This window comes from Panthera leo, chromosome F3, assembly GCF_018350215.1.
Source record: "Panthera leo isolate Ple1 chromosome F3, P.leo_Ple1_pat1.1, whole genome shotgun sequence".
NCBI lineage: Eukaryota > Metazoa > Chordata > Mammalia > Carnivora > Felidae > Panthera > Panthera leo.
The window spans coordinates 35,428,803-35,443,274 of record NC_056696.1 but is presented as its reverse complement, the minus strand read 5'-3'; the positions used below and the strand labels follow the sequence as shown (position 1 = coordinate 35,443,274).

At 39.4% G+C, this 14,472-nt stretch overlaps 1 protein-coding gene across 1 annotated transcript in view; it reads left to right on the top strand.

Moving 5' to 3' along the window:
* Positions 1–14,472, top strand: part of CR1L (complement C3b/C4b receptor 1 like) — a 66,961-nt gene that overhangs the window by 16,519 nt on the left and 35,970 nt on the right. Inside the window, exons 5-8 of the mRNA XM_042926324.1 lie at positions 7,088–7,486; positions 9,185–9,361; positions 9,455–9,557; positions 10,838–10,923. Of these exons, the coding sequence (XP_042782258.1) occupies positions 7,088–7,486; positions 9,185–9,361; positions 9,455–9,557; positions 10,838–10,923 (765 nt within the window). The remainder of the gene's footprint in view (positions 1–7,087; positions 7,487–9,184; positions 9,362–9,454; positions 9,558–10,837; positions 10,924–14,472) is intronic.

Here is a 14,472-nt window from a genome sequence, read left to right as displayed (position 1 = left end):
ATATATCTCCATCCCAATTTTCAGAGTCCTCCTTCCAATCAGCTCTCAAACTTTAACATAAGAGACCCTGTCGTGAATTCATTTGTCGTGGAATCCAGCTACAGGATTGATTAGATGTTAGATTTGTGCTTCAGAAGTTTTGGCTCTGTGGCTACGGAATGCAAGTGTTTTTCTTTTGTTTGTTTTTTTTTAAGTTTATTTATTTATTTTGGGAGAGAGAGAGAGGAGAGACAGTGAGCATGGGAGCTGGGGAGGAGCAGAGAGAGAGGGAGAGGGAGAGGGAGAGAGAACGCTGTCAGCGCAGAGCATGAAGTGGGCTCTATCACACCAACCTTGAGATAATGACCTTAGCCCAAATCAAGAGTCAGACACTCAACTGACCGAGCCACCTAGGTGCCCTACAAGTATTTATTTTAGGGCAGGTAGAGAAGCTTTCAGAACCAGACCCTGAACAGGAATTTAGAGCATTTTCTTTCTCTTAAGTTCTCCAAAGCACTTGGAAGCAAGCAACCAACCAGCTCGCTTTTCCTCCCTCCCTCCCTCCCTTCCTTCCTTCCTTCCTTCTCTCCTACTTGCTTCCTCCCTTCCTCCCTCCCTCCTTGTCTTCCTTCTCTCTTTTGTTCATATACTAGATAGGACCCCTAATAAAATCTTGATGAAGGTATCTTTGTCTTGTTCCCCATCTCAAAGGGAAAGATTGAAATATTTCACCATTAACCAATATTTGCTGTAGGCTTTTGTAGATACCCATTTTTAGATTAAGAAAATTCCCTTATAATATTCTTCATTGCTAAGAATTTTTTTTATCATTAAACCGTAAAGTTTACCAAACACATTGGCTACATATATTGAACAATCGTATCTTTCTCTGTTACTCTCTCTCTTTTTTTAATGTTTATTTCTTTTTGAGAGAGACAGAGACAGAATGCGAGTGGGTTGGGACAGAGAGAGAGGGAGACACAGAATCCGAAACAGGCTCCAGGCTCTGAGCTGTCAGCACAGAGCCCCACGCGGGACTCGAACCCACGAGCTGCAAGATCATGACCTGAGCTGAAGTCGGATGCTCAACCGACTGAGCCACCCAGGCGCCCCTCTCCATTACTCTCTTAATGTAATGAATTGTTTTAATTTCTTTTTGAAAGACAAACTGATTTTGAATTCCAATTTTATATTCTTGGAATACATCAACTTGACAAAATATTTTATAATTTTTGTATGTTGTTTAATGTGCTTTTGTAATTTATTTTAGATGTTTTTGAGATATAATTTACATATCATAAAGTTGCTCTTTTAAAGAATACACTGTAATGATTTTTAGTATATTCATAAGGTTGTGCAACCAGCACCACTCATTCTAGAACACTTTTATCACCCCATTCCTAATGTTTTTTAGAGAGATCAGACTGTAATATTTTTCCCGTGATTTAAATACCCCGTGTAATATTTTTCCCATTTCATTTCTCCCGTGAGAAAAAAAAAATGAAATATTGTTCTCATGTCCTTATGAGGTTTTGGTATCAAACTTACAATAGACTCATAAAGCCACCTGATTGTGTTCCATAGATTTGTTTCCCTTTAAGGCATTATGTCTTCCTTAGATATTTGAAAAAAACTCACCAATAAAGCCCTATTGCCTATAGTTTATGTTGCTGGCAGTTCTTTTTTTCTTCTCCTTTTTTAAATCTCCAAGTTTTTATTTAAATTCCAGTCAGCTAACATATAGTGTAATATTAACTTCAGGAATAGAATTGAGTGATTCATCACTTATATACAACAGCCAGTGCCCGTTACAAAGAGTGCCCTCCTTGATAGCCATCACCTACTTAACCCATCCCCCTGCCCGACTCCCCTGGAAGGTCTTTTTTTGCAACAATTTTTTCACACCATCTAGACTTTTTATTGAAAGACATATATTTGTATATTACTACATATATATATAAAGTGCTCAGTAGTAATCATTCACTTCAATGAAACTTTACAAAGTGAACACACCCACATTAACAGCATTCAAATAAGATACAGCACATCAGAAGCTTCCCCATGCTCTTCCTCAGTGATCATCTTTCCCAAATAACCATTATTCTGGCTTCTATCACAAGGATTAGTTTGCCCCGTCTTGAATTTTCTATTAAAGGAATCAAAAAACATGTACTCTTTTGTGTCCAACTTCTGTTGAGTGTTATATGTAGGAGACTTATCCATGTTGTTGTATATGGATCAATTGGATCTTTTTTTTAATTGTTGTATGTATTTGTTGTATGTAATTGTTGTAAGAACTTAACAATTAATTTGTAAACTCAGCTGTTTATATATCAGCAGTATTTTATGCATGTGCATATGCAATAAATATCCACATATATGCAAATACAAATTTTCAAATCTTTATATATATATATATATATATATATGCACATCTATATAGTGTTTATATTTACATAAGTGGAATTGTTGCGTACGAACGTAGCCAGTCTTAATAGATACTGCCATAAGATTTCATACTGTGGTTGTACACATTACACTTCTACCAAAATCAGATGAAAATTCCAGCTGCTTAATATCTTTGTCAACTTGATAGTTACCAATTGTTTAAATTTCAGCGATTCTAGGGGCTCACTGTGGCTTTAATTTGCATTTTCCTAATGACTGATGATGCAGAGCACCTTTTCATATCTTTGTGCAGCGCCTGTTCAAAATTTTCACCCAATGTTTGCTAGTTTGTGTATCTTTTTTATTGTCTTGTAGAAATTCTTCATACACAATGAACATAACACAATAAACAAAACACATTTTCTTCCAGGCTAAAATTGGTCCTTTTGCTTTCTTAATGATGTCTTTTGATGATACAAGGTATACATTTTTATAGTGTTTTTTAATAAGACTTAATAAATCTTTTCCTTTCTAGTCACTACTTCCTCTGTTCTTTTTTTTTAATGTTTTTATTTTTTATTTTTGAGAGAGAGAGAGCAAGTGTGAGTGGGGGAGGGGCAGAGAGAGAAGGAGAGAGAGAATCTTAAGCAGGCTCCACACTCAACATGGAGCCTGACATGAGGCTCGACCCCACAATCCTGGGATCATGACCTGAGCCTAAATCAAGAGTTGGATGCTCAACCAACTAGACGGGCCACCCAGGCGCCCCACCACTTTCTCTGTTCTATGTAAGGAAGCTTTGCCTGTCATTTTATCTCTTAAGTTGATGATTCACCTCAGATTTATTTTTTGTGTGGTGTCAAGTATGGTCAAGGAATGTATTTCCTTTTTTGTATGTGTTTTTGTTTGTTTTTTTTCCTAATGGGTAGGCAATTCACCTAATACTACTGATTTTAAAAACCATTAAAAAAACATTTTTGTATATCACAATACAATAGTTTAATATCTGTGTCAGGTGTCATTATATGTGGGTCTCATTTCAGAGAGGTTCTGTGCTATTTTCATTACTATAGTTTTCATTACTATAGTATTTCATTGCTATAGTATTCATTACTATAGTATTCATTACTATAGTATTCTAATAAGAGTTGATATCTGGTGGCATCTCCTCTGCCATGTACTTCTTCCAAGATTTATTTGGTGATTCTTGGCCCTTTGCATTTCCATATAAAATTTAGAACCAGTTTGTCAGTTTCCACAAAAAGAATACTACTTGAATTGGCATTCGATTTCTATTGACTCAGCAGATGCAATTGTGGACCACTTACGTTTTTTAATTTTAAATTCATGAACATGAATTTTTGAAATTTTTGAAATATTAATAATATTTGCCAATTTACATTATAGAAAATAATGTAAACATAGATATGTAGCATTGAAAAATGTAACATTTTCTAATTGTTTCTTAAACACGCAATCATTTGACTTTGGAACCAACAATCTTGCTAAATTTACTTAGAAATGCAGTAGTTTATCTGCATATTCTTTTGGATATGCTGTATACATAATCATGTCATTGGTAAATAATTATCCTATTTTTTTAATCTTTTCCTTTCTTGCAGCTTTTTATTTCTCTTGCTTTACTGCATTGGCTAGAACCTCCAGCACAATCTTGAATGGAAGAGAAGATACTGGGTTTTTAAAAAAATTTTTTTGTAATGTTTATTTTTGAGAAAGAGAGGCAAAGTGTGAGTGGGGGAGGTGCAGAGAGAGAGAGAGAGAGAGAGAGAGAGACAGAATCCAAAGCAGGCTCCAGGCTCCAAGCTATCATCACAGAACTTGACGTGGGGCTTGAACCCACAGACTGTGAGATCATGACCTCAGCCGATGTCAGATGCTTAACAGACTGAACCACCCAGGTTTTTTAATAGTCATTATATTGGTTTTTTAATATTGGTTTTTTAATAGTCATTATGAAGCATGATGTTTACAGAAGGTTTTAGGGAGATATTCTTTATCAGATTAAGGAAGTTGCTTTTTATACCTAAGTTGCTAAAAGATTTATCACGAATGTGTATTCTAATTTATCACTGTGTATCGAATGAGACGATCAGATCCTATTTCTCCTTCATTGTGTCAGTTTTTGTGCTTTTACATTGATCTCACAAGACATTATTGTTGTTTTTATAAACAGAGTATTTATACTCCTCCATCTATTAACTATTTCTGCTATACTTCCTCCAAATGGCAGTTCAGTCAGTTAAGACACTATTTTCCTTCAATCTAAAAAATTATCTTTTAGCATTTTTGTATTGTAGGTCTTCTGGCAAAAGATTCTTTAAATATTTTTCTAGGCATGGTTTCTTAAAAGTTATCACCCCTGTTTTCTGGCTTCTTTTAAAATTGATTGCTCTTGATTTTTTTTTTTTTTTTTTTTACAATATTACTATGATGTGTCTAGGTAAAGTTTTTCCTTTTTTTTTTTTTTTTTAGTATTTGTGTTGTTTGAGTTTGTATGGCTTCTTGAATCTGTAGGTTTAATGATGTCTTTTATTGGTTTTGGAAAATTCTCAGCCTTTACTTCTTCAAATGTTCACGCCCTGTGTTATCGCTCTCCTCTCATTATCGGAATTCACTTAAACATGCATTAGGCCTTCCTTATCCCTCTATCCTATAAGTCTATTACTCTTTTTTATGTATTTCTGATCCTTCTGTGTCTCTGTGTTTTATTCTGGATATTTTCTTCAGTCCTGGCTTCCAATTCATTGATCTTTATTCAACTGTGTCCCACCTGCTGTTAATTCCATCAGATTCTTAATTTCAGTAACTGTATTTTACAATGACAACAACTTTTATTTGATTCCTTTCAAAATTTTCCTGTTGTTTTTAGTTGTTTCTTGTTCTTACCAAAAGTTTGGGTTTCGTATATTCTACCTTTGAATAGATAAACATAATTATCTTAAATCTGCGAGTGAAAATTCCAATAGCTGGGGTCCTAACGGTTCAGTTTCTATTGTCAGTGATAATGCTGCTTCTCATTCATGTTATTTTGTCTCATTAAGTACTCATTAAGTATTTTATCTCATTAAGTATCTCATTGATTGTATGTCAGGAATTATACTTGAGAACCTTTCTCCGTACAAATAAATTCAAGGTCTTAGAAAACGAACCTTCTTCAGGAAGGATTTTTGTTGTTGTTATTTCTTCCAGAAACCTGGGGACCTAGCAGTCTGGGACCACTTTCATTCAATTTCAGAAACTGTTATTTTTCTAGGCCACCCACAGTACTTGAGGAACAACTCCAGTAATCTTGATTCCCAAGGCCTATTTCTTTGAGGTCCCTATTAGTATACAGCAGAAGATATTACCAAGGCTTCCACCTTGCAAGATCTGGATTCCACTTTAGTTCCTTGACTCCATGAGACTATCAAAGTCTGCTCACCACTCGGATCCCCCCTCCTGATTCAGCTATCCTTCCCGCAGAACAGCAGCCTAAATGTCTCTTACCCAGCTTTTTATCTTCTATCAGATTATGGCCTGGTAATGCTTCACTAGTTCATTGCTTTCTGATACATCCACAGACATAGTTTATATTTTATCCAGCATTTATAGTCCTTCTTGGGGCGGGGGGGAGAATGCAGGGGTAGAATGATGTTTGATTTAAATTGTTAAGGTTACCCTTATCAGAAGGAGTACCCTTCTTAAGAATTTCTATTTTTAATTTCAAGTGTTTTGGAGTTTTGGCTGAAGTTACTTCATTCTAGTTATATAGTATTATAGTCGTACAATGTACTATGTCCTACTTCCAGATTTTCAACTGTATTGCGAGTTTTTTTTTTTTATGAACTAATATATGATCCCTTTTACATGGGTATCATGTTGTGATACCAAACTTAGGCTTGATGAAATGAGTTGGTAAGTTTTCTATTTTCTACATCTTGTGAAAAATTTGAAATTACATTTGAAAGTACATATTACCTGAAAGTAACTTGATAGCATTTTTATGTAAAATATTTTCTTCTATTCTTACAAGTTTTTTTGCCCATTCTGGCTTTCTATATCTTCTTGAATGCATATTGGTAATTTACATGTCCATTTATATCATTTAGATTTTCAAAATGTTTAATTAACATATATTAGCCTACAGCTTTATAAATTTCTCATATATATGCAAATATATTTAATACTATTTCCCACTGTTGTATATCTGTGTTGTTTCTCTTCCCTTACATTTTTTTCTTTTAGCAAGGGTTTTTTTTTTTTTTTTAAAGCTTTACTGAGCTAATAACAAAAATGAAAATTAAGAAGGAAAATGGAAAAGAGTAGGGGGAAGCTGTGTAAAGTATGGTAAAATAAAATGATCAAAGAGCTGTTTAAAAAGAAAAGAATGTGAATTATATTAAAATGCATATGCTTATAGGAAATAATGTAAGTAAGAAAGGCAGTATGCATGCTATTTATTATGCCCACCTAAATTAGGACTTTGTACATTGAGGAGGGCACCTGTTGGGATGAAAACTGGGTGTTGTATGGAAACCAATTTGACAATAAATTTCATATTAAAAAATAAATTAAAAAATAAATTATGACTTTGTAAAAACATACCCACATGTGAAGAAAGATCAAAAGCAAATAGCAAATGTAAAAAGAGTTATACTCATTGGATCTCTGACTAGTTATTTTAATTCACTATTATTTACGTCACTGTCTCTTTTCCCAGGAATTCCTTGTGGGCCGCCCCCGAACATTGCCAATGGAAGTTTCACTAGCATCAACAGAGAATATTTTCCATACGGGACGGTGGTGACCTATCGCTGCAATTCTGGACAGAGAGGGAAAAAGCCGTTTGAGCTTGTGGGCCAGCCGTCAATATATTGCACCAGCAAAGACAACCGCGTCGGCACGTGGAGCGGCCCTCCCCCTCAGTGCATCATACCTAATAAATGCACACCTCCGGAAATTGAAAATGCAATAATAGTATCTGAGCGCAAAACCTTATATTCCTTGAATGAAATCGTGGTGTTTATGTGTGAGTCCGGCTTTGACATGAAAGGACCCTCCAGTGTGAAATGCCAACCTCGAAACAGATGGGAGCCACAGCTGCCAAGCTGCTCTAGGCGTGAGTCTGACTGAGGCTTTGAAGGGGCCTACAAATGGCATGAGTTGTAAAAGGATCGGGAGATTAGTGTTTGTTCCGGGGGAGGATGCGTGGGAAGCAGTGTGGGTCAATTTGGGGGGATGGAGCATGAAATTAAGAAAGTGGGCGTGTGCATGTATGTGTGTGTGCACTTATGTGTACGCGCCTTCGTTTTGAAAGCAGGAGCTTAGTTAATCAAGGAAGGAGACATTTGAGACTCTCCTGTTGAGCACGTCTCCGGGCGAAATACCAGCTCCAGTATCTCTCAAATATATTGAAAACTGAGGTGGACTTTCTACTCAGCTGTGTCACAAGCACTCCAATTTTTTTAGTCTTTATTTATGTTTGAGAGAGCAGGCAGGGAAGGGGCAGAGAGAGAGGGAGACAGAGCATCCGAGGCAGGCTCTGCACTGTCAGTGCAAAGCCTGATGCGGGCTCGAACCCACTAACTGTGAGATCGTGGACCTGAGCCGAAGTCAGACGCTCAACCGGCCAGGCGCCCCTGCGATCAGCACCTTAAATGCATGATCTCATCTACCCTTCACAACACTCCTTTACAATAGGGCTATTCTTATATCCATATGGCAGTGAAGTTTGTTTGGTATTTCAGAGGTTGAGTAAACCGTCCAGATCACGTGCTGTTAAGTGGAGTACCCAGGAATGGAAGCAAATGGGTCAGACTCCAGGGCCCGAGTTCCCTGGTCCTAGTTATACTTCAGTCAGCATCTCTCCCAGAAAATAAGAAACTGGCTTATGAAGACAGATATCATAGCCTCAGACTAGTGGCCAAGACCTTAGAATTTGTCTGTTCTGGTCCATCTCCTACATTTTGTCATTAGGAATCTCAAGTTGAGAGTGAAAGTTGCTTAAAGCCAAACAGATTTTCCCTCATTGTTAATTGGATATAGATTAGGTTGAAGTGCAAATGAGCTCAGATGCCTTGAGCACGAAGAGGGCTATGAATGGAGGTCGCCAGACCTTGAGTCAAATACTCTTTAAGCAATATGCCCTCTCGTTACAAGGATGGGTTTATTGAGTGGACGTTGTTCTCAATGGCTTATCTCAATGGCCTTGTATGCCACAATAGCTGCCTTAGGAGTGGATGGGTAAATGCTGTGGCTGATCCGTAGGGACAAAGACGGAGTTTACCATTCTTGTACCAACTAACACCAGCCTTGTACAACCACTGAGAGCTGGAAGGACAAACAGACAAAGTGATATAAATATGAATGATTACTACATTCGATCATAGGAGTACAGTAAAAGACATGGGAAATCTATTAAATAGATTTAGGCTCAGGCAGCCGTCTCCTCTGAAAGATGAGCCTGTAAATTGGATCGCCTTTCTACCAAATATGTGGGTGGAGAACCCCACCAATACTAATAACTCCATCTTGAATAGCCAGCACTAGAAGAAGGGACTTGTAAATGTATTTCACCTTGTGCTGGGGAGAACTTGGCTCTAATTATCTGCTTCGGACCAGCTGTGAGGTCTTCGGCTACATCTCCATATTTTTAACTTCCATATCAGTAAAAGGAGGGGGCTAGAGTATCGTTTGATTTCCCTTCTTATAACACCAAACCCTTTTAACTGTGTCTCTGACTCCTCAGAAGGGTTAGAATTTAGCAAAAGACATTTCTCCATAAATGACTGGTACTTTGCACCTGTGCTTTCCACAGTATGTGCGCCGCCTCCAGAAATTCCGCATGGTAAGCCCACCCCAAGCGACAAGGACAGTTTTTCCCCTGGGCAGGAAGTATTCTACAGTTGTGAGCCTGGCTATGATCTCAGAGGGACCGCTTCTGTGCGCTGTACGCCCCAAGGAAACTGGAGCCCGGCAGCCCCTACATGTGCAGGTACCTGCGGTTTCCTCTGGTTTGCAGATCAGTCTTCTTGTTCTTCACAGAGGCAGTCTTACCTCTTTGTTGTTGTTGTTGTTGTTTTCCTAGTGAAATCATGTGATGACTTCCTGGACCAACTCCCTAACGGTCGTGTGCTCTTTCCACTTAATTTCCAGCTTGGGGCAAAAGTGTCCTTCATTTGCAATGAGGGGTGAGTATGATGACCTGGCACGGAGACCAGGGACTCAGTTCTGGATGCTAATATGATGGTGCACTGGGCAGTGAGGGTTTATCCAAAAAGCAAGCTGTCTAATGGAACAGAAGTACCAAAAAAGGCTAGTATTTGAGGCAACGATTGGGAAGTATTGTAGCAACCACATAGAACCATGAACGGATGCTTAAAAAGGAAGAACAGTAAAATATACTGAACAGCGGAAGTATAACAACTGATCTTGACTATTGAAGTGAAACTATTTATTACTACTGATGCCTATTTATTACACGTATGAATAAAAAGTAATTTGTAGGCGCGAAGGGAGAAATATTGCAGAGGGCTTGTTTTAAAAAAGTTTGATACAGAAAAGAAAGTTACTTATAAGATAAGTGACATGCAGGGACTGTTTCAAGAAAATTTGAAACCAGTCAGTAGTGAAATGTGGAATAGGAATGAAAGAGTAAATGGGAGTATTTTTAAATCTAATTATATGTCATCTGATTAGGATTAGGCTGTGTTGAAGGAGCATGAAGACTGATGTTCATGTTCCAAGCAATGTCATTAACTCTTTATGTGACTGTAAGTGATCTTGGTATTATGTTCCCACACCGCTGACAGGTAAAAAGCATGTTGTTCTCAGTACATTCCAAGGGCCCTTCATCAGGCATCAAATATCTGTCACCCAATAAACACCTGGAGGCAACTCAGGCAGCTATTGGTCCAACAATAAGCCAGATGTTTGGGGATGATTGTCCTCCAAAGAATCCTCTCTTCTCACCTTTTCTTATTTTTCCTAGATAATTTGGTTTTCTCATCAATAATCTGGATATGCCACAGGTGTCATTCGGGAACATTCCGAATGTGTTGGCAAAAAAGGGCACTCTCTGATGCCTTTCTCTTTGCTAACTTGAATTGGAAGTTGTTTCCCTCCCGGTCCAGTAAGAAAGGAAAGGGCTACGGGTTGCGTTAGAGGACAAAGTTCCTTACAGAGACAAATAGGGAGCTGTCCGAGGGCAGTCAGGGGCAGACGACCTCCTGAAGGCCGAGGACCAGAGACAGTTGTTACTGCTCTGTCCTCACTGGAAACTGCAATCTCTCCAGACGTCTTGGTGTCAGACCCTCTATCAGCTGAGAAAACAAATGAGCGGAACTTTTTCACCCGGGGTTTAACTTAGGAACGAAACTGTATTTCAGCAGAAGGACAGAAGCTGAGATCTGTCAGTGAAGGGGAGAGAGACATGTGCGCTCGCCCGGTCACTACTGCTTTTGTTCCTCAGGTTCCGTTTAAAGGGAAGTTCTGCTAGTTACTGTACCTTGGTTGAAATGAAAAGCCTTTGGAACAACAGTGTTCCTGTGTGTGAGCGTGAGTACAAGGGATATCTGTTCAGGTCTGCACCTTCCTCCTTGTTTGTTTGTTCAGTGTGCTTTGCCTGTAAAATTATCTAACGTTTGCCCCTCTGTTTATCTTCACTTTTTATTGAAATATTTCTTTGTTGCAAGGATTGTTTCTGGGGGAAATAAATCTGCGCATCGTGTGTTTTGGATACCATGCTATAAACGTTTACGAGCATCCTTTGTGCTCCAGGTGGAGAGACATGCTTCACAGATGGAGAGAAATTTAAGGCCTGGGCTCTTCTTCCTGTCAAAAATGATACTCCCGCTTCCGCTTTTCTGTCCTCCTTCAATCATCTATTCATTCCTGTCCTCATTCTTTCAACAAAAATTTTTGAGCACCTGTTATGTGCCAACAACCAGTCTTCTAGACACTAGGAATATACCTGTCAACAAGAAAGACTAGGACCCTGCTTTCGTGTTGTTTATATTCTTGTGCAGAAGGAAAGGCAAAGAAAATAACAAGCAAACGCATAAATAGATGATTTCAAATAACGCCAAGTGTTATTAAGAAAAAAAACAGAGTGATGCAATAAAATGGTTATATGAAGGGGGATAAGGAATGCCAGGAAAAGAATAAAGTCTCCATTTAAAATAAGGTGATTATAGAGGGGCACCTCGGTCCCTCAGTCAGTTGAGCATCTGACTCTTGGTTTCAGCTCAGGTCGTGATCTCATGGCTTGTGAGACTGAGCCCACGTCAGGTTCTGCACTGGACAGCATGGAGCCTGCTTGGGATTCTCTCTCTCTCTCTCTCTCTCTCTCTCTCTTTCTCTCTGGCACTTCTTCACTTGTTCATTCTCTCTCTCTCTCTCTCTCAAAATAAATAAATAAACATTTAAAAATAATAAATAAGTAAAATAAGGTGATGATGAGAATCCTCACTGAGAAAGTGACATTTGAGTATTGGTGGAAAGTGGTTACTACCAATGGACATAGAGGAATAACTTCCCATACAGATGGTAGAAAGGCCCAAGGCAGACACGTTCCCGGCATTTTCTTTGGCAAACCTGTTTTTGACATGTTCTCAGAAGCCGATATGGCTGATACGGGGCGAGCAAATAGAGGAGTGGTCGGAGGTGATAAGAGAGCGGTAACTGTACATCCCGTAACAACGTGGGTTTTCATTCTGAGCAAGATAGAAAGCCACTGGAGCATTGTAAGTAGAAAAGTAACATGATGGAATTTATTTTTAATGATATCACTTTGGCTACTCTGGAGAGGACTCAGTTGGAAGGAACATACCTTAGATCGAGATTCCTTGGAAAACAGTGTTGGAGGCAAAGCATAAATTGTCACGCTCTATTAGAGGGTGCCGTTCTGGAGCAACAAGAGTGAAGGAGGAAAAAAGGGTGCAGGAAGGAAAGAAAAGCTGATAAATAAAATATGTTGTGTTGCTGAGGTGGCCGTAGGCTTTACCAAAACGAGCAAACAAAAAAACCAGCTGGCTGTTGGCTCATATAACACATCCCTGAAGAGGTTCTGTGAAACCAGAACTGTCTAGTAGAAAGAGAAAGAATGAGCAGTTTATTTGCTGGATCTTCCCTGTCTCTTGTCTCCTGTTTATCCCAAGGGTATTAAGGCTCTTGTTTCTACGCTGTATTATCTCATCCCTCTGGACAAACTCTGAAGACACCGGAGCCCATGACCTGCTCCATTTAAGACCAGAAGAGGTGGAAGGAGCCAGAGTAGCCATGGATCCCAGTCATGTTGGCTTGGATATGGGAGTTACTGTGACCTCTACGTAATGTGCGAGAGCCCCTATCTCCCCCTCACTTCCGGGGGGCTGAGACAGCCAGTACTGTTAGAAAAGGAGGTGACAGGGGTGTCAATCAGCATTCCCAAGTGAGAAAGCAGCTGAGGGCCCAAAAGGGAGATGCAGCCAAGGAAATGTAGGGGGATGGCTGAGGGTATAAGTTGGAAGGCTGTTACACAGATCTAACCACAGATGTTGGATAGCAGTGGGAGAAGAGGTAAGAAGTGGTCACAGGCTGGGTATATTCTGAAAGGTGAAATGACACAATTTGCCGATGGTTTAGAAACAGAGTTTTTTTTTAATGTTTTTATTTATTTTTGAGACAGAGCATGAGCAGGGGAGGGGCAGAGAGAGAGAGAGAGACAGAATCCGAAGCAGGCTCCAGGCTCTGAACTGTCAGCACAGAGCCCGATGTGGGGCTCGAACTCATGGACCATGAGATCATGACCTGAGCCGAAGTTGGATGCTTAACCAACTGAGCCACCCAGGCGCCCCAAGAAACAGAGTTTAAAATAGAAATTCAGTGAGATCACCGAGGTGGGGAATGGGGCCAGAAAAGGGATGCGTGGGCTGAGCCTTGTAAATCCAACACTAATAAGTTGGAAAGGTGAGAATGAATCAACAAAAGAGATGAAGAAGAAGCAGCCAGTGTATTAAGAGAAAAACCAGGAAAGGAGGAGGTACAGGCTTCTGGTTACAGAATGAGTACGTCACGGGAACAAAAGATGCAACGTAAGGAATACAGTCAATGATACTGTAATGGCGATGGGTGCGGACATACAGGAGCTTCACTTGTGGAGAGCAGAGTGTAAGATACGGGAAGGGATAGGGTTGTCCAGTCACTATGTGGGTCAACCGTACCCAGGGAGAGAGAGAGGGAGACAGAGACAGAGAAACAGGAGGGTGATATATCTTAGAAGCCAAGAGAAAATTCTCTGAAGGAGGTGAGATTCTCCAGAGAGGTCAAATAAGATGGTGGAAAATTATTATTGGGTATAATGACTTGAAGGTACCAATTGGCCTCAACAAGGAGTTTCAGTGGAATTGTGGGACAAATGTCTGATTGGAATGAGTTCAAGGGGGAGTGAAGGGAAGGAAGGGCAGACCATAGGCCACATCTCAGAGGAGTCCTGGTGTCACAGGAGTAGAGAAATGGGATTATTGCTGCACAGGGAAGTGGGATGAAGGGAGCTAGTTTTTTGGTTTTGGTGTGTGTGTGTGTGTGTGTGTGTGTGTGTGTGTGTGTGTGTGTGTGTTTTAATGTTTATTTTTGAGAGAGAGAGCTCCAGCAGGAGAGGGGCAGAGAGAGAGGGAGACAGAGGATCTGAGGCAGGCTCTGTGCTGACAGCAGAGAGCCCGATATGGGGCTCAAACTCACAAACCATGAGATCATGACCTGAGCCGAAGTCAAACCCTCAACCGACTGAGCTACCCAGGCGCCCTAGTTTTTGTTTTTAAGAGGACAGAAATATAATGTGTTAAATACAGAAATACTATGAATATATTCAGTCTGCCCATTTACTTCTTCACTAAAACAAACAGCATGTTGCTTCGCCTTCTGATCATAACTATTGAAAAATATGTTTACAATAGAATTTTTTTTTTCAAATGAATGTTTCGCTCTAAAATTGTTTGGAACTTTTGTATTTATATAACGAAACTTGGTCATTATATCCTTCATATTTGGAAGCCAGCTATTTGAAAATGTTAACTTTCCTGGAATATAGTTAATTACGAAGCATGAAAGAAAGAAAAAAAATGCTCC